The 20,102-nt window shown below is 38.8% G+C and overlaps 2 protein-coding genes across 8 annotated transcripts; one reads left to right on the top strand and one right to left on the bottom strand.

Annotated features, from left to right (window-relative positions):
• Positions 1-524: 524 nt before the first annotated feature.
• Positions 525-10,627, bottom strand: rbm12ba (RNA binding motif protein 12Ba). Of its 7 annotated transcripts, none has more exons than XM_042424686.1 (2): positions 10,326-10,627; positions 525-3,184 (listed from the first exon to the last, which is right to left on the bottom strand). In XM_042424686.1, exon 2 carries the CDS (start codon positions 3,157-3,159, stop codon positions 1,411-1,413), a length of 1,749 nt encoding a protein of 582 aa, XP_042280620.1. In that variant the 5' UTR covers positions 3,160-3,184; positions 10,326-10,627; the 3' UTR covers positions 525-1,410. The 7 variants fall into 7 exon arrangements, with proteins under 7 accessions (XP_042280620.1, XP_042280621.1, XP_042280617.1 ...); XM_042424687.1 differs by lacking the exon at positions 10,326-10,627 and adding an exon at positions 6,646-6,778; XM_042424683.1 differs by lacking the exon at positions 10,326-10,627 and adding an exon at positions 6,673-6,778.
• Positions 7,840-18,995, top strand: tmem67 (transmembrane protein 67). Its single transcript, XM_042424682.1, has 28 exons — positions 7,840-8,082; positions 11,348-11,436; positions 11,527-11,617; positions 11,767-11,866; positions 12,525-12,588; positions 12,698-12,769; positions 12,862-12,924; positions 13,346-13,500; positions 13,642-13,750; positions 13,929-14,015; positions 14,229-14,294; positions 14,390-14,543; positions 15,204-15,324; positions 15,411-15,516; positions 15,721-15,777; positions 15,915-16,013; positions 16,120-16,218; positions 16,521-16,607; positions 16,726-16,825; positions 16,909-17,045; positions 17,156-17,296; positions 17,415-17,495; positions 17,591-17,707; positions 17,816-17,932; positions 18,049-18,156; positions 18,333-18,435; positions 18,529-18,671; positions 18,762-18,995. The coding sequence occupies exons 1-28, from the start codon at positions 7,878-7,880 to the stop codon at positions 18,840-18,842; spliced, it is 2,952 nt and encodes a 983-aa protein (XP_042280616.1). The 5' UTR covers positions 7,840-7,877; the 3' UTR covers positions 18,843-18,995.
• The last annotated feature ends 1,107 nt before the right edge of the window (positions 18,996-20,102 follow it).

Below are 20,102 nucleotides of genomic sequence, written 5' to 3'. Positions count from 1 at the left end.
ACCTTTTAGTCTTTTTGTGAACATATGTTCCATAATTTTACCCATGTGGGATGTCATTGCAAGTGGTGTATAGTTAGATGGATTGGTGGGATCTTTCCCTGGTTTCCTGATGGGTACTATAACTGCTTGTTTTCAACTTTGTGGTAATTTTCCTTCCTGCCGAATCTTGTCATATAAATGTAATATGACTCTGATGCTACATCAGAGAGATGGCTCAACATGGTATAGCAGATTTGATCTTGAAATGACGTAAACAGTTGGTCTATTGTCTAAATAGTTTTTCTGTTAAGCAACTAATCAATTGATGGACTAATTTGGACCCCCAAACTGTCATGGCAATTTTGCAATTCCATGCTCACATAGCGGAACACTACAAAAATTTCTTACAGAGTAAGATATCTTTAGTCATACACATTCTATGAACCCTTCTGTTACATTGATAGTACTTTAGTATATAATCATGCTAAAGTTCTCTCAGTTGAGGGTTACATGGTAAGATACAGAATGATCAAACATAGTTGAAATTAAACATGTGCAATAACTTTATTCAAACGTGCAATAAAGATATTCAAACTTGATTATACATGTAGTGTGTGTAATTTCCCTCACAACACCAAAGGAATTCCTGTCTTCTTTATTCTACCCTTTTTAATGTTTTTCTGTCATGTTGTCTTTCTGTAGGTCCATCCAGGTATTCCAATGGACTGCCCATGTACTACAAATGAAAATCGGATCATGTGACACCATGATCTTTTCACTTCTCTGTCCTATCTGTGCATCACTTGTGACTGTCCAGGAGTCAAAAACTTCACTATTGTGTAAATTTATATGCCTCTAGGCATAGTTTTTTGTTGCTAACTAGTAGCTTTTTTATGTTTTTGATTTCTTTAGAATATGGGAAAATTTATAACTTGGAACATTTTACATAAAATAACTTGTTATAGCAGTTTTAACTTATTGTCAGAGTATGACTTTTGTTAATTTCCCAGGGTTCAGTGCTAAGATAAACAACGTCTGTGTGTTTTTAAATGTGCAATGAATTTGCTCCTAAAGACTACATTAAAACTAGTTCCTTAGTCCCCATGCCAAGTAGACAAGAAACAAATTGGGGATAGTTTTTGTGTATTCTCAGACATTTTTGAGACAAACAACAAGCCTTCATTCTTCACTGGAAAGTTAAGAAACAGGCCATAAAACAGTGCTCAAACATTTTAAAATGTATAAAAGGGTCACAGAGAGAATGAAATTATTGAACATGATAAACATTTAATAAAACAATGACTCAGTAGGTTGATGTATCAAGTAGAATTAGTTGGAAGACAAACTAGATGGGAATGTGAAGATCTCAGAGTCAGCTTTGGCCATGGAGTCTTAACAAAAGTTTTAATGTTCAACTGCCAGCCAACTTCTTCAAACATCTCTTGCCAGGATGTCCTCCTTCTGCTTCACATTTATAGGAGTCAAAAGTACTTTTGCCCCCAGGAAGTCCTGACTGTGGAGCTCCTGAGCCATTGCAGCAATTGTTGGTGATTTAAACTGAACCACAGCCTCACCAATACCTTTGCCATCACTGTCATACAATAAGATGATATTATCAGTCCTCAGTTTGTATTTGTGGAAAAGCATTTTTATATGACTTTTGTGTACATCTGCGGGCAAGTTTCGAACAAACAGGCATGTCTGAGCTGCTGGGTCCAGGTTTGTGCTTGGCGTCCCTCCCAGTTTATCAACTGAATTGGATTTCCTTTTTCCAATTGGTTTCCTCTTTGAGTCCATCTTCAGACACTGGTTAAGATTCCTGGGATGGGTTTTAGCCATCATGTCCTTCATCTTCTCTCTGGTGATTGATGAGACCTCAATGGCATCAGGGCCCACATGGCAGCCATTAAGATTCATTGCATAGTCATAATCCTCAGTCTGGTTAAAAATAAGAAATGCTGTGTCTGTTCTGTTGCCTTCTTTGTTGAGCAGATGTAGTACGTTTTTGTGTGCAATGTTTGGACATCCAAACAATTCTTTTATTTCAGTCTTGGTCATGTTTTTGGGTATATTACTGACCATGACAATGTACTCCATAGTCGCTGACTGGGCAGTTGATGAGTCACAATCAGTTCTTGGCTTTTTTGGTGATTTAGATGGTGTTGGCAACTGGTTGACAGATCTTCTCTTGATTCGCAATGTAGAAATGAATTTATGTCTGTGTTTTGCAGTTTTCCTCGGAGGGTTTTGCTTGGGTCCCACTCTCTGCTCAACATCAAAACCATTTCCACATTCTTGTAGCGCACTGGTCCACATCCTCTCAGTTGCTCCACGTACCTCCACACAGATGGAGCCCAGTGATTGTTTGTTGAAGTGAAGAGCATCACATGCGTCCTGCATGTTTGCAAACTTTACAAGGCAGCCATGGCTCAGTCCCAACATCACATTCACTATGGCTTCCTGTACTTTCAACCCTCTGAAAAAATGACAGATGTCATCTTTTGTAGTTGAGGCTGGCAGACCAAAGAGCCTGACGTAGCCTGGCGTTGACACCTGAGTTTGCTCTGGTGTCCTCACCTCATTGGGCGCAACAACTGTGCTGTCAGCCTGGAGAAAATCAACCTTTGGCACCACCTCATTGTTTTCTACTTGATGCGAAGACTGGAGACTTTTGAGGACAGTACAAATCCCAAGAAGAAAGGCAGCATTGGAATCAATTGACTGTACATTTGAAGTTTGTAGATTTGCAGTACTGGGGCCATGTGACCCTGCAGTAGAAGGTGGTGGAGTTGCAGTAGAGGAAGGTAGATTTGCAGAATTGGGATCAAGAGGCCATCCATTCAAAGGTAGCTGATTAGCCTCTAGAGATGGCTGAGGTCTCTTGACAATAAGCCTGGTGGGGGAGGGTTTCTTCCCCTTTAACAAGGACTTCAACTTGTGTTCCAGCTCTGCCATGCTGCTTATGTGTAGAGTCACTTTAGATCCTTTGAGGAAATTCCCAGTGTGCCGCATGGCAAGCTGAGCATCTTGTTCAGTGGTGAAGGCAATAAATGCCTCTCTGAGATGTCCTCCCACTATGTACACTCCGCCATCAGGTATGTGAAGGTATTCAAAGAACTGCCGTATATCTTCAATTCCTGCCTTCACATCTAGACCTTGCAGACGCAGGACTATGGTCATTTTTGCGTACCAGGCCAGGTGGTGTCTGAAAAAGAAGAAAACAGCGATGAAAAAAGACAAAGAATGTGACAACAGCAGTCATTACACTATTACCAAATGATATTCAGCCAGAAAAAAAAACATGCGTCTTGCAGGAGCACTGAGAGGGAAAAGAGAAAAACGTGGTGACCTGAAGAAGAATCTCCTCTTCTGTGTCTATAAAATCCAAAAACTCCCCTCAGCTGGGTACCATAGGTAACTGATATCAGGTGTGTTTTGTGAGCGTTGTTGCTGCTGTTGTTCTCTCTCAAACTAGCTGAGGTCTCTTTCACACATAGTTGCTGTTAAATTGCTGGGATAACCTTTCAGGCACCGTTAGTGATTTTCACTATTCACACATGCAGCTACATTCAGGAACATTTCCATATTGTGCCTTTTCACACATACCATGGCAATGCATGAATAGATGGGGCAAGGGACAGTCCAGCAGATGGTGGTCATGCAACACTTATGGATGCCAACCGCCATAAAACTCAACAGAAGAAGAAGAAGATGGGGCAAGTTCGGATGCGAGAGATTAAATGCCCTTGTGGCCCGATGAAGATACCCGAGGGTCGATTAATTAGGTTTAGGAATGGGGAGGGAGGTAGTTAGGGTTGGGGTAAAAATATCAGGGTCAGAGCCAATCAGAGGCCCAACGAGGGCATTTAGTCTGTCATGTACACGGCTGAAGACGTCTCTTATTATTGTCTGGAACAGGGCAGACAAGGAGCTATTTTTGTCCGGTGAAAATGTTCTTGTAACGTATATAATATTCAGCAAGTTTGCAAGACAAACTGCAAAAGCATTGGCAAGGCAACCATGAACAAGTCGTGGATTCAAATACATCATAGGTGGACCCAGCCAGCTTCCTAGTACAAAGTCTGTGTAATGTCTGATTGAGCCCATGTGTGAATACAGCAGGTCATTCTCCGGAGAATTCACATCGAGAGAGTGGGAGTGTTGATGATGTTTCTATCATGCGGCTGGTGCTGGATAAACACAGCAAACCAGCTAAGCTGCATTGTTTTGACTGGGCCTGAACACTCCACTGTGAATGTAGTGCTAATGGGAGAGAGGACTGTGATTTCTTGTAAAATAAAAGCCATTTTATTTCTGGTGAAAAGCATACATGTATAAACAGAACTGGATACAGCGTCGGAGGCGGGGCCCCATTCAGTCCTATGAAAGTTGCTCAGTGGCACATGAATCCAAAAAAGACACTTCCTGAAAACATACTGCGCATGTTCTATGGGCCCAATGCGCCCATGGAGCATGCTTAGTAGAGACTTCCACCGGATGAGACCGCTAACTTCCGGTTTAGCCCTCTGGTTAACTTGAATGGAAATAAAACAATTCAATCAACTAGACTTTTGAAATGTGATCGGACCAAATGGATCAAATTCTGATAGTGAAATGAATCATTTCATGGGGGTTGTGATGCTCAAAAAAATGTATTCACTGATTTACAGATATCTCTTTCACAATGTAAGTCTATGGAAAAAAGTATATTTGAGCCCAATAGTGTGACATGACATGGTAATTATGTAGTTTGGCCACTATGTCAAATTGTCTTCAAAGCCCAACGCTGTTCCTGGGGGCTTGGTGAAACGCTTAAAAATGCTGAATTACACCTGCAGCCTACTTTTTGTGTCATGCCCTACCTCCTGCACGCTAAACCCAGGCACCACCCCTCGCCTAAACCAAACAGAGTATTTCCAGTAGGTGAGAACGTGTCTGACAAGGACAATCTCCTGATGTGTGCTACATGTGTGAAAGGGCAACTCTCAGCAATGTCCAGACCTGATTCTCCGGATTCTCCATTGTCCGCTGTCATATGGTAAAACAGCTTAGGTCTTGGGGTGGGAAATTGGCAGTACAGATTTCCCTGAATATCAATCCTTGCTGCCATTCACACATCACCCCATGCAGGAAATGTTCCTGAACATTTCAGGGATAAACTACATGTTTGAGAGGGGCTTTTGATTACATGCTGAAAGATCTGGCCACCCTGCATCCCCGCTCAGCCCCAGAGTTCTTCTTGCCTAACACACACCTGCTACATCCCAAAATGACTCAGCCTCTACTGACAGTGGTACACCACACTCCCTTCATCTTTGGTTCTGATCCAAGTGGGGAACAAGTCACACTGCCATAATCTTCAAATGCATGAATCTTAAGGGCTCTATCTCTCTGGTGCTTTGAGACATAAACATCCCACTTCTAGTTATCCTGACTGATCGCACAACTTAAAATTTTTCCCCTACAATCTTTCCAATCACATGTGGGTCCTTGAAAATCCTTAATGACATAACTCCTGTTTGTTTTTCTGACTTAAACAGAAAAAACATTCAAAACTTTACCATGTATTGATTAGGTATATGTTATCTAAGAAATTTTAGTGGCGTTTTGTACTATTAATTACCTAGATCTATAAAGAAAAGGCCTGGATATTATATCACAGAATTAGACACAAACTAAGCCTACTGTATATTTAATATCTGAAAGTTTTATACAATTCTTCAAATACTACCCAATTTCTAGATGCTTTTTAGTGTAAATAAGAAGAAAAAAAAGGTTTTCTCTTGTGGACCAGGCTTGGCTACACACCACCTGTGACTTATGTGTGTACAAGAGAGCAACGTGGTTTCCTCACAATGGAGAAATGAAAGTTATTATCATAGAGTAGTCATTACAGCATCTATTGATGTGGAAGAGGGAACTTGAAGAGTTCTGCACTGGTTGGACATATAACCATTTCTGTGGTTTCTTACAGGAAACCACTGAAAAGTGAATATGTTGTCAAAAATGTACTTAATATGAAATGCAATCAATCAATCAGTCTTGTTATAAAAATGATATCTGCAAAATTGAAATTTCCTATCAAAGACAGACCACAATCTTCAGCTTTTGAGGTTAAATATCCAAAACCTTTGGTAAACAACATTAACGTCCTCTGAGTTATGTTTATCAGATTCAGAAAGAGCTCCCCACACTGTCACAGCCAAACAAGACCACCTTCCACATATTCCTCCCTCAGCTTACTTAAACTTTTAAATTTTTAGATTTTACTTACTTAATCTCTTAACGTTATGTGTCTCTTTCTCCCTTGAAGATAATGCAAAAATATTGCTGTACATATCGCTGTACGCTGTACAAGGAAGTGAATAAAGTGCAGCTGCAAGGCTGTTGCACATTTCCTGCCAAACGTCCTCTATGAAAGATTACTTAAAAATCTTAAAATAACCCAAGAGAAAACAAGCAGTGATTTCATCACAAATAATAATGTATAGTCAGCATAGTTTCAAATTATCCCTCTTCCAAACGGTTATTTACTCACCTCAATAAATATTATATATTCTGTAATCTGTAATCTTTTGTAACAATATGCGATTAAACCTTTGCAGCTTTTGCCTTAGCTTTGTAACAAAAAGTTAGGCATTTTATCAATCCAACAGTCTATCCTACCCTTAGATTCAATAAATCTTCCGATACCTTCTGTCGAAAACCCCTCAGACTTTCCAGAGGAGACAGCAACTGTGACATGCTTTTACTGTTATAACTCCAACGCTGTGGAGCAAACTCCCCCTCAGTTTCAGATCAGCTGAGTCAGTGCCTCAGTTTAAGAAGCTTTTAAAAACCCACATTTACAGATATTTTAATGTCTACTGAAATGTTTTAATGTTGTTCTTTTATATTTTGTTATCTCTCAATGTTTGACCACTCCTTGAAATCCCTGTTTTTTCATTTGTATGTTCAATGTATGTTATTCTTTTCTTTTTTCTTTTTTTTGTTTCTCTATGTTCACTATCTTTGCACCCATATTTTATGGTATTGTATTTTATTAAGCACCTTGTAACTCTGGTTTTGAAAGGTGCTATGGAAACAATGTTTATTATTATTATTATTATTATTACTATTATTTGTCTCCCGAAGATGACTACTTAGGGTGTTACAGCATTGAGCCACAGACTTAAATATTTATTTTCAAGTACCCATTAATTGTATCATAATGGAATTCTTAACAAGTGCTATCTATGGGAGCCCATTTCTGCCAGAAAAAGAAAAAAAATAATGAAATACAAAGTCAAAACTTTTAATCAAAGATAACATTATGAGAAAATGTTGACCTCTGTAGTGTCCTGAAGAGGTCATCCAGTAATTTTAAACACATACACAGTAGGCAAGGCATTTTAGAGCTTATCGGAGGAAGAGAAGAGAGATAAATAGTGTGATAAAGTGTATGATTGATAAAATGCCTCTCTTTTTATGATGAAATACAAAGTCGAAACTTTTAATCAAAGATAACATTATGAGAAAATGTTGACTTCTATAGTGTCCTGAAGAAGTCATCCAGTAATTTTAAACACATACACAGTAGGCAAGGCATTTGAGAGCTTATCGGAGGAAGAGAAGAGAGATAAATAGTGTGATAAAGTGTATGATTGATAAAATGCCTCTCTTTTTTGCTGCAAAGCTAAGGCTAAACCTGCAAAGGTACATTCTCATATAGTTATAAAAGAATAGTATTGTCAGACACAGAATAACAGAATATATCTTTCTCTTCTTTTTTTCAGCTCTCATTGTACATCCATGTTTCAACAACGCTAAACTTTTTTTTTTCGACGCACACATATATTGGCCGTTACGTCATCACGCAGGATGTGGATTGTGGGTAAAGAGGAAGACCGCTGTTTACCATGGCGACGGGGACGCTACCGTTTGTTATTCTCAGATACAGGGTGCCTCTAACGTTGTTTCTTTTGATATACATTGATCTGTTTCACTGCCTGCAGTTTATCGTCCCGTTTAAGGCTCCTTCAGACTGTGGAGTGGAAGAATTCTTCGATATCTCGAGTCTGTCGTGTGTGAGGTGCGGTCCAAATCAGCGACGAAGCACAACAGGTCGGTTACAGCCCACGTTTAGCGTTATATCATACTGTAACTAGCGGTTTACTGATGCTATTGTGCCGGCAGAAAATTTCGTTAGTTTTAATTTTTTTAAAAAATTACTTTAACTGTGAGGTGGTCAGCCACAAGAAACCACTATGAGCCGGGTAAAAGTTAGCTAAGCTAGGTGCAAATGGCTAAAATAATTTCACTTAGTTGAAGATCGCCTCCAGACATGTATTAAGACATATAAAAATACTCTGCTTGGAACAATAATGTGTGTCTGATATGTTTTGTTTTTTTTAACAAAAACTCCTTAAAATTACATCTCCTCCTTCTCCCTCATTAAAAATCCAGAATATATAAATCTGTCAATATTGTTTTTTGTTTTCCTGCTAAGATGTCTCCTACTTCACTGTAAAGTTCAATTCTCAGTGTTTTATGCACTGGAGGCTTCAAGTTTCCACATCACACTTGTGTTGAATATTGGACCAGGATTGACTTTCAAACTATTTGTGATATCACAAATCATGCTCGTAGGCCCACCAGGTCGGGAAATCAGCACCATCCACCAGCCAAATGCTGGTAAAATAGGAAAGTGGCTGGTAGATTTCAGACACAAAATAATGATTCACTATTGAGTTGCTGATGAATTTGAACATTTATCTGTCACTGGCTGGTAGATGTTCACATTTTAAAAAGTTAATTTGCCACCCTGAGGTCCATATTACCTGCAGGCATAAGTTAGACAATAGTTGAGCTGTACAATATGGCTAAGTTCAGTACAAAAATGACGAATGTATGTAAAATCACATATAAATTAATCAAACTAATCTTCAAAGTAATGAACTGAGTTCCACAACATGAGCCCAGAGTCTTAATATGTTTAAAACAAAAATTTCTAGGACTGCACTTTGGTCTATAAAATGTCAGAAAATAGTGAAAAATCTCTGTTTTGTCCAAAACCCAAAGATATTCAATTTACTATCATGTAAGCAAAAGAAAAGCAGGAAATCCTCACAGCTCAGAAGCTGGAACCAAGGAATATTTGGCATTTTTTTTCTTGGAAAAAAATGACTTAAACAGTTAGTCAATTATCTATATAGTTGCATATTATTTTTCTGTTAATCAACTAATCAATTAATGGACTAATCATTTCAGATCCAAAAACTTCAACAACAAACTTTGTTACTTTTGAATTACAACTTGCCCACAATAGAAATGTATTAGCATTTACGATTATATCACTTTATCATTTGTAGAATAATATGATATGATCATATCATCACAATGTGATTTCACTAAAAGGTAATAAATGATAATATAAATATTGATCAGCCCTAGACAACAATCTCCATAAAATTAAAAGTAGTATCAAAACTTTATTGTACTGTATGTTTTTATCGGGTGATGTGGTTTTGAAAGTAGCCCATAAAACAGGAATAGAAACATAAACGGAAACAGTGTCTATTTGACTACACAGCTGTATCCTCCATCTGATACCAGTGTATCTGAGACTGGCATACTGGCAGCTGTGAAAATATTTAAATCACCATGACTGCTGTCAGTATCCTAGAAGCTGTTCAATCATCCATTTAGGCAGGTGCAAGATTTGTCTCCAGGGGCCTAAATTCACAAAAATAATATTAAATGTAATGTCAATTGTATTTTACAGTGTTTTTTCCATTTAACTTAATGTGTTAAATTGCTTGCGCAGTCTGCTGATACTGACACCAAAGCATGGCCATGGAAAATATAATACTTCCATGGTTCGTGGCAGTAGACTGTTTACAATGCCAGACTAGTCCTCTATAGCAACATCTATCCCACCTACCGTCTTAACAAGACTCTAGTGATTTTAGTGCACTCATTCTATAAATTGCTGAGGGAATATTTTTCATCTCTGAAGAGAGGTGCTTTATCCTTAGACAACAGACACTAGAGAAAATGTCCTCTAAAGAAAACGTTAAATGTTTCCCACTCAATATACCTTCTAACTGCTTTTTGAGAGTAACTTTGGCTGTAACATACATTGAAATGGCCTTCAATGAGTGAAGCCAGAAATCAGTTAAAAGGCAGTGAAAAGGCAGCAGACACAAATGTCGCTAACTGCTGTCAAATGTCATATAAAAAGGACATTCATAACTAATGATAATTTAGTAATTTAATTACTTATTAGGTCAATCAAACTGCCTTCTTTTCTCAAGAAAATAATATGGAGAGAGCAAGAAATGTTTTCTGACTCACTCAAAACTGACCTGTAAGGCTTCAGCAGGATTAAAATCAAATTAAGATCGGAAGCAATCACAGTGTTTCAGTCTTGAACAAAGATTCCTCTTCTTCAGGTGTCAAAGGTTAAGGTCAGCCCAGGTCCCGCCACTTCTTCTTCTTCTTCTTCACATCTTATCACTCAGAATCAACCAATAATCCAAATGTCATACAGCAGAATCAAAGTAACGCCAATTAAAGTTAATACATCTCGACAGACGGCCTGTCTTTGGCGCAAATGGATTACATGAGAGGTAAAGGAAGTTGAGCGGTAAAGGGAGAAGTCTTTTGCATGGAGGCAAAGTGTTTCCATTTCACTCTGCTCTTAATGACATATGTTTTGTAGACTTTGATTACTTGGTGTCACCTACTTTTAAAGTGAATTGTAGCAACTAATTATCAGCACATTTACAGCACAATAAGAGGATGATGATCATAAAATAATCCCAACAATTTCAACCTTATTATGGTAAAATATCTCTCTATACTTGTTATACTTTGTTAACAATTGTATATACTCATTTAGCAGTGCTAGCATTGCTCTTATCAAATGAATCACTCTTGTAGGATCTCTTTTACTCCACGTAATCTTGCCTGGTATCCTCACTCTCACACTGCTTTTTACTCTGCTATGGGTGATTAATTTTTGAATGTAGGGGTCAGTTGTTCTTTCATTGGTGGATAAGAGGCCATTTGTGTATGTTTGATATCCACATCCAGCATATACACACCCAGGAAGTGTGATTTTTGCAACAAACTCATACTGATATCCTTTGATAATCTTCTGTCTTACTTTTTGTGCAGTAATGTTGCCAGATAGACGTCTAAATTCATCTGCTGCACAAATTGCAGTTCTTTACTGTCTTAAGTAGGACTGAATCCCCATGAATTCTGGGTATATTAAGAAACATACAGTTGAGATTTTATTTTAACTAACTAACATCTCAGAACTCACCATTGTACAACATCTCGTGTGCCTGCTAACTGTGAGCTGATTTACTTTCTTTTCCAGGACAGAGTTGCATTTGCAAAACTGGGTACAAGGCTCTCACCACTGATAAGGCATCCATTACTTGTCAGCAATGTCCCACTGACAAGCCTGTAAGTACAGTTAACCGTACATATCTTCATGTGCTGTTTATCTTGCATCATATTTCAGATACTGCATATCTTTCTGTACTTTCTTAACAGGCAGTAACTAATGACGGGTTTGGGTGTATTCGCTGTCCAGCCAGTCTCAATGATGAGGGGAAGTGCCGATGCCCAACAGGCAGTGTCCTCGGTGAGTCACTCGAGAGACTAATTGGGGAATTATATGAATAGCATATGCAGTGCATTTATAAAACACAGTCCTTAACGTTGATTGTGCTTGCTGCATAGATTTAATTACATATTTTATGTACATAACTGAATGTGATCTGTTTTTTCCAGTGGAGAGGGATGTTAATGGAAACCTTTTGGATGAGGCCACATGTGAGACGTGTACTGGAAATGGCCCTGCTTTCTCAGTACCAAACAGCAGTGGAGACAGGTATCAACAACAAACAGCGGAAACACAGATCAACTCAGCTTTTTCATGCAGATATATGACCGTGTGTTCAGTGGCGGTGAAACAATCAAGTTTCTTTTAGAAATTATTTAATCCGGACCAGTAAATTCATGAAAAACATTTTGGTGGCTGACACAGTTGCACTGCTCACCAATGAATGATTAATTTAATACTTGATAGACTCAACAGAAGATATAATGTCAGTCTTAAGGATATAATTGATAAAGCTAATCAGAATATATACAACACAAATCCAGTTGCAGTACTGTCCTGTTAAATGTGTAACATTCAAACATTAAATTGCACATACATAAACTGTACAGCGAAATATTAATTGCACTTCTCATAATCTTTAGTTGTTTTTTCCACCTGGCAATATCCATTGTGTATCTTTCCTGTCTTCAATCCTCCGTACCCCTCATTAGCCCATCACTCTCACCATTGCAAGGACAGTTTTTCATCCTTCCTTGACATGTTTTCTCCTTTTGTTCGATCTGACAAATGCTGATAAATGGCCTTCGCCCGCCTGCTCTCTTAGCACCACTGACATACTGCTGACAGCATTTGGAGGAAGGTTGACTTGATTCCAGGTTTGATTTGTGAAGCATGTGAGGGAACCGTCTCCAAAATTGTCTTTCAGGTGTGAGAGATGTCAGGCTTCCTTCATTAACACCTCCTGTGTGTGTAACCCTCCTAATGTCCTGGTGAGTTTGGCCCTCTCCCCTCACTCTCTCTTAAACGTCTAATACAAACACCTCTCAGTAAAAAAAACCCAGATTACCTTTGTCATGAAGGGTCAATGTGATTTTTCAGGCCGGAGGATTATGTTTCGCTCCAGGCAGCCTCCCCACCAATGTGAATCCCAGTGTCAACTTTGCTCAGTTGGTGAGTCTCCTCATCCTCTTTGTCTTACTCTGTTTATTGATTTTTTCACTCTGATGTGTTCTGATTTGTCTTCTCTTCTTTAACCTTTGCAGAAGTTCAGTGTGCAGTCTGCATGGTTCGTCAAAAACCTGTACTCCTCTTCAGCAGCCTGCCTTGTAATTCCACGTTTGTTTGTTTTTTCTTTGAAAAATAATAACATTCTTTATCTTACACCCTATGAACTAGTCGTAGTTCTGGTCACAGCTACAAACTGCCACAAGTGACGTGCTCATTATGACACAAGAAGATATTTGGGATTATAGGATGTTACGTTGTAGCTGTTTCATCAGTCATATTTGTAATCCTGGTAGTTGTTGGTGTTGACATATTCATAATAGACATAGAAATGTTAACTATAATTGATGTGAACATGTATCTAAAAAATAGGCACATGTAATTTAAGTATGCAAAGTATTTTGTCACTTAAACAGGTGTACGGCAGTGAGACTGTAGCTCATAATGAGAGTTGGATTAGGATTTTTCTGAGCCAGTTTGTGTGTTTTAGCTGCTGTGTGTAAACAAGTCAGGTGTCTGCAGGTCTTCTCCAACCTGACGGCGTGTCAGGCTCTCGGGAACATGTGTGTGATGAACATGCACTCCTTCAGCAGTGTGAGCACCGATGCCTGCGGCCTTTTTAACACCATCTTCAGATCCAGGGCTGCTCTGAGCTCAACTCAAGACATTTCCTACTGGTAATCAACATTATTGTGGCACATATGTATATATTGTGCTATCTTCACACATTATGGATGCAACAAGCAGAGTTTCATTCCTGTTTCATTTAAGTATACGGCCACAGTTGACAGTAAGCACTTTGATTATTCTGTCTCCAGGAGAGTTAATCTGCCGTGGCTTTACTACGGGGACGAACCAGGACTGGCCAGTCGAGTACTTCAGACTGATCCAGTTCCGATTGGGTTCAGTTTCAGAGGAAAAAACAAGGTAAGTGATGAACTTCAAATACACGTGAAAAAAATAATTATTAAAATGACTCCTAAGGAAAAGAATAACACTATAAAACAGTACTGTGTTCATTTCTTAACAGCTCTGTTAAGCAGTAAACATGAGATAGTACAGAAAGTGATCATTGATCACTGAGTGATCATTCTTTGTTTGACAGAACACTGATATTAAGCTGATTGCTGCTGTCTATAATGCCAGAGGAGAGTTTCTCAGATGGGAAAACATAGGAGGGGATAATCTGCAGGTAAGATGTCAAATGAATGATAATAAAATTGCCCACCAAACTGTTGCATGTTAATACCACAAATATATCTGTTGTTACTTTTTTACTTCTTTACAAAAAGCATAATAGTTATCATAGATAATATATTGACAGCCTAATTACATTTATATGTGATTCATATAAAATATAAAAGTATAGGAGGCTAGTAATTATTGTAAACATCCTCTGTTTCAGCTTTGTCCAGAAACAACCACCAAACAGGCGGCAGCCTTCAGCTTTGGAACTGCTTACCAAGAAAGTGTAAGTGTGTCTCTTCATTCATTTACTTCAGATAAAGTGTGCACATTCTTTCACAATGCATAATAGTAATCTAAGCTGTGTGTGTATGTGTGCAGTGTGATCTCTCAGTATTAGAGCTGGTGCAAACTTATCCTGAGCCATTGTTCTATGATGTGTTTATGGACCTTGGTGGAGGAGAGAACAGAAAACTCCTTCCCCTGCCCACACTAGTTTATAACCAGCAATACAGTGGACGATTCATCAACCAAGGTGGGTGCATTGCTGCGCATTGCTGTCGAGGCAATTTTGCAATTCCACTCTGACAAAGAGGAACGAGACAAAAAACTGAGTAGTGTATTGTCACGCTTTATTGTGACAATACATCACATGTGCACACAGACTCAGTGTCTGTGTTAGACAAAGAGCAAAAAGGCAAAGTCAAACACACAGATAACACACCTATTATGAAAGCTCCAAAGCATTGTGTCCCCCACAGAAGCAGTTAATTGGTACAACAGTTAGCCCTTTGTTATTTATTGGTGTTTCTTTCCTGGAGGAGCTTCTGCCTCCACCTCCATCTGCTGAGAACTGGAAGTTGAAGGTCGAATCTCACAGCTTCGCTTTTGATACATTTCTATATCTGCTAGGAGCCCTGGCCTTTGTACACAGTCTTTTGGAGTTTGAGAACTCCCAAGTTATCTCTGGTCACACACATTCCATGAACCCTTCTTTTACCTTGATAGTACTTTAGTATATAATCAGGCTGCAGTTCTCTCAGTTAAGGTTATATGCTGAGATTCAGAATAATAAAATATAGTGGAAATTAAATATGATAACATGTGCAATAACTGTATTCAAACATGTATAATAAAGATATTTAAACTGGATTATACGTGTAGTATGTGTAATTTCCCTTTTGTCTCCACACAGAGAGCATGAAGAACTGGTACCTGTCTCGACGTATGTTTCTTGTCGACACACTGAGTGGAAGAGAAAAAAGCGTGAATTCCCAACCTAAAGTCATCCGTGTGGCCACCAGCATCAAAATAAGGTGGGATCCTAACTTGCACACCGCCATGAGAAAAAAATGTATTTAATATTTGTAACTGTTTGCTCAAATGTGTGTGTGTTTGACAGGTTCCAGCTGGTTCCACGAACCCTGGAAGGACAGGTATACCCCCCTCTAATGACTGTGACCTACAGAGATGTTCTCATCACGGATATCAATACACAAACTGTGTCTGTGAGTTGGTTGCACACACATGCACACACCTCTCAATACATTTTTTATCTCAAAAATTGTTAAGCTGCAGTAAGCTGATGACAAAAGATTGTTTCTCTTAGTAGACTCATATAAAGAGAAAAAAATGCTGTTAAATGAGTTTCTGTGTCTTCATTTATCTCATAAACACACTAAAAAGTGTTTAACTCGTTCATACATTTCCAGACGACATTTTCTGTGGAGTACGAGATGGATCAGAATGAGGCTCGCATGAAGACAGATGTGAGTAGAAGTATGAACAAAATGATGATTGTTAAACGGTTCAAGGACAGGAGAAGGAGAATTGTTGTGGATGTCTGTGCTTTTGAGTGTTAGTGTCACAGCACGTAGTGATACAGTATATGTTTGTGTGTGCAAAGACTGCTCTGGGTGTAATGGGCGGTGTGGCCGTGCTGTACTCGCTGCTGAAGACAGTCAGCTGGAAGAGGAGGATTGCCTCGCCGCTCATTGACGTGGAGGTAGAGCATCTTTAACAGGTCATCATTTAAACCCCTTTAATCAATGTTCGTGTAAAAGATGGAAGTAATGTTAGTCTCTCTCTTCTTCTCGCTCCTCATGCTCCAGACAATGTTGAAGTTTTTGTTGTTTTACGCTGGAGATCTGGCCAACGTTTTCTTCGCTGTCACCGTGGGAACTGGACTCTACTGGCTCATCTTTTACAAGGTCAGCCTCATTCCACTTAAACAGGACTTTTCATACTTGATTAGTTTTGAATGTTTCTACCAGTGTCTCCTTCCTGTAGCGTTTTTTTCCCTTTTAGCCCCTTTTTTCTTTCTTCTTCTTTTCAGCACTGTTTTTTTTTTTGTTGCATGAGCTTTTAACTCTTTATTTTTCTCTCTGCACTCATTAGACGTTAAAGGCAAGTTTTTTTCTTACCTTCTTTGCCTGAGCAAAATTTTGAATTCATACACATCTGAGTATTATTGGCTGTTTTGTGTGACTTATTTGTGTATGTTTGTGTTTAGGCCCAACAGTTTGTATCTGTGTTGTTGCCACTGCCTGATCAGGAGGAGCAGTTTGTGACGTACATCGGCTGTGCCTTCGCTCTCAAGGTGAGACACCCCCACTGAACAGATGTGAAAATGAGCATTTTTGGTTTTGAAAGCTAGGTGGTGTGCTTCTATAAGAAATACTGTGGGGAAACAAATCGATCTGTGTGTTTGTATCCAGGCGGTCCAGTTTCTCCACAAGCTGTTCCTGCAGTTGTCCGTCGATGTGTTCTTTATTGATTGGGAGAGGCCGCGAAGCAAAGCCAGCAGGACTGTGCAAGGTACAGACATATTTACTTTGTTCTCAGAAACGTCTGACAGCAATTATTCAGTAAATATTCACCATATTCATTGCTTTTACCAGCGACCGGTGAGAAACGTGACTCCTCTCCAGTCAGCATCTGGAGGACCTACTTTGTGGCCAATGAGTGGAACGAGATCCAGTCCATCCGCAAGATTAGTCCCACCTTTCAGATCATGGCTGTGCTCTTCTTCCTTGAAGTACATCTTACACTGACACATAACACTCTGTTCTTTTTTGCGGCTTTTGTTACAGCCCTTTTCCTCATTCCCGATTTCTCACTGCTGACATGTCACCCTGTATTGTTCAGGTGCTGGGTTTCTCAAACCTAGCTCTGAGGGACCCCTGGCCAACTTTACAGCGCTCCCCACAGGCGTACACCCCTTCATACAGCCTGACACTGCGCTATGGTCTGTCAGCCACACTCTGGCTCTGCATCGGACTTCTGCAGGTAAAACTGCCGCCTTTCGCTTTTGTCTCTCACCTCATTGTGTCTGTCTTAACAAATGGGGGAAATGTACAGAACGAGTGCAGAGAGCTCCTTAGAAGATAATTATTTATCTCTACAGGTGATTTTCTTCACTGTGTTTCATGAGCACTTTGTGGAGGACAAAATCCGCCAGTTTGTGGATCTCTGCTCCATCAGTAATGTAAGTAGCAGTACACGAACTGTATTTCATATTGTGAACAATTTATCTGGTTGTAGTGTTTTACACATGTGTATTTTGTCCATGTTTCTATGTAGATTTCTGTGTTGCTGTTATCTCACCGGTGTTTTGGCTACTACATTCATGGGCGATCAGTGCATGGCCATGCTGATACAAACATGGAGGAAATGAATAACAATCTGAAGAGAGAATCTGTATGTACATCGACACACTGCATCTTGTTTTAGATATTACAACATATTTATTACATTATCAACTTCACATTATAAGCATCCTCTTTATTTCTTCCTGTCTGTCTCAAGGAGTCACTATGCAGTCAAAGAGGTCTACTTCCCAACACAGAAACCCAGACATTTCAGGTCTCCATTACCAACCGTCTGCGGGTGCAGTATGACCGGATACGGGAGCCAATCAGCAGGGTTTGTGCTTGTCTCTGTTACGTTTGTTATAACTGAGCTATAATCTTTCAAACAAAGAGAAAAGTTATCCCCTTTTTTTAACTTGAGTAGTTGATTGTCTGTCTTATGTGCTCCAGAGGAACAGGCCATCACGGCTGATGGACGCATCCTCAGCCAACCCGCTTGATCAAAGCATCAGGGCCTACCACACCATGAACCACTTCCTGGGATCTATTATAGACCATGTTAGTACAAATGCACATATATAAACTCAACATAAATACTACATGCATTAACTCGTTTGTTTGTTTTTATTTGACTGTATATGAATTTGTCAAATTACAGAGTACATGCCTTGTTTTTTGATATATTTGGTGCAGGCAAGCTTGTTTTTTCTCTCATGTTGCCTTATGTATCTTAGGCCCAACCTGACATGGACTATATAGTGAAGGACAAGCTGATGTTTGAGAGGGTCATAGGGATGGAGTTCCTTGAACCCAGTGACAAGAGCATCTTTTACAATGGTAATGACCTTTGGCCCAGACATACTGTACATTTCTGTTTGTTTATGTACGTATCTATGTGTACATAATGACTGTTTGCGTTTCTCTCTGCAGACGAGGCCCACTCTTTCAGTGATGTGCTGTTTTATGGAAACGAGGCCACGCTGCTGATGTTTGATACTTTGTTCTTCTGTGTCGTTGACCTTGGATCTCAGAGCTTCATACTTGCAGCTGTGCTTACTTACATACAGCAAACAGTCAGTATTTTCTGCATAGGCGTGTATACAGTTTAATGCAATTACTTTGTTATATAAAAGTTATATTAATTAACATTTTATTCCTTCCAGATATTTCGCATGATCCGCATCGCTCTCGGAAGGAAGAACCTTGTCAACAAGACTATGGTGGATGAGAGATTTCTGATATAAATTCCCTGCTGTAATACATAGTGTCAGTGTTGTTTAATAGCATTTCTCCTGAAGATGTTTACTGTTCACAGCTTGTGCAGCTTTTTTGTACTTTTCTTTACAGAAAAAAACTTTTTTCACTGCTGTTTTATGATGTAAATATCACATTTTTTGTAAAGAATTTTAATGTTTCTATTGATTAAAATGTTTTGTTATGAAGACAGTCTTTTCTCAGTTTTGTTTTTCGCAATTTTCACACAATTTTTTTTCATAGCTTTTTCATGTCACGTATTTAATTCACTGGATTAAGCAGAAACATCTGGTTATTTTATGCAGTAACAATTTCTTAATTGATATCCTTATAACATGATATATAGTAGTTGTAGTTTGTAGTTTATTATTGTTTTGGAAATTCCTTGTGTGTCCATGATAATTGTCAAACAAAACAAACAAAACAACAACTAAGGACAGTTAAACAGTTACAGTTAAATACAGTCTTCTGAAACAGCATAGTGCTCCATAATATCATGCAGTATAATACCCAGCCACAACATCACTGACAATAAAAACATAGAGCACTACAATAAAATGTGAATGACAAAACTCAAAGCTACAATATACCAATGATATATTAATATTGTTGTGTATCTAGGTCACAAGGACAGCTGTTGTCCTTGTGACCTGTGAGAGTTCAGAGTTGAGTCACTCTGAAACAAAAAAAAAGGGGGCTTGGCTTTTCGGTGCGAACAAGCTAAAGAACCACAACTTTTCTCTGCTTGCCTATTTACTGTTTCAGCTTAATGAACACTTAATGTAGTTTACAGAAAGATCTCTACCAAAAATGTATTTTTTAGATATTCTAAATATAAATATGATTATACCAGTATATAATTACTCATTGCTTATGTTCTTTCTGAGGTGTAAGGTTTTGAGAGTTTCCTATGTGTAGTTTGTTTGCACAGTCAAGTCAATCCATAGAATATTTAGAAAACATTCAGGCTTTTGTGTCTGTTCGGGAATTTATTTGTAGTTTGGAATAATTTTTTTAAACTGTTTTCATAGCTGTCTTGTCCTTTAAATGGAGAAGTTATGGGGGGAAAAAACATGCGAATTAGAAAGTATGAAATTACAGGTCCAGAATAAATACGTACCTTTAGTTTGTTGGAGATTATAGAGGTACAAAAATCTCAAATTAACCTCAGTACCAGTCTGTGAAGTTGAAGCGCACCTCTCAGGTTTTATAACAAGGGCTGCCGTGACGTCACAGCGGCTGTCAGGGGC

This window comes from Thunnus maccoyii, chromosome 10, assembly GCF_910596095.1.
Source record: "Thunnus maccoyii chromosome 10, fThuMac1.1, whole genome shotgun sequence".
NCBI lineage: Eukaryota > Metazoa > Chordata > Actinopteri > Scombriformes > Scombridae > Thunnus > Thunnus maccoyii.
Note: the sequence above shows the minus strand (reverse complement) of the source record. Positions and strands in the feature narration are given on the sequence as shown.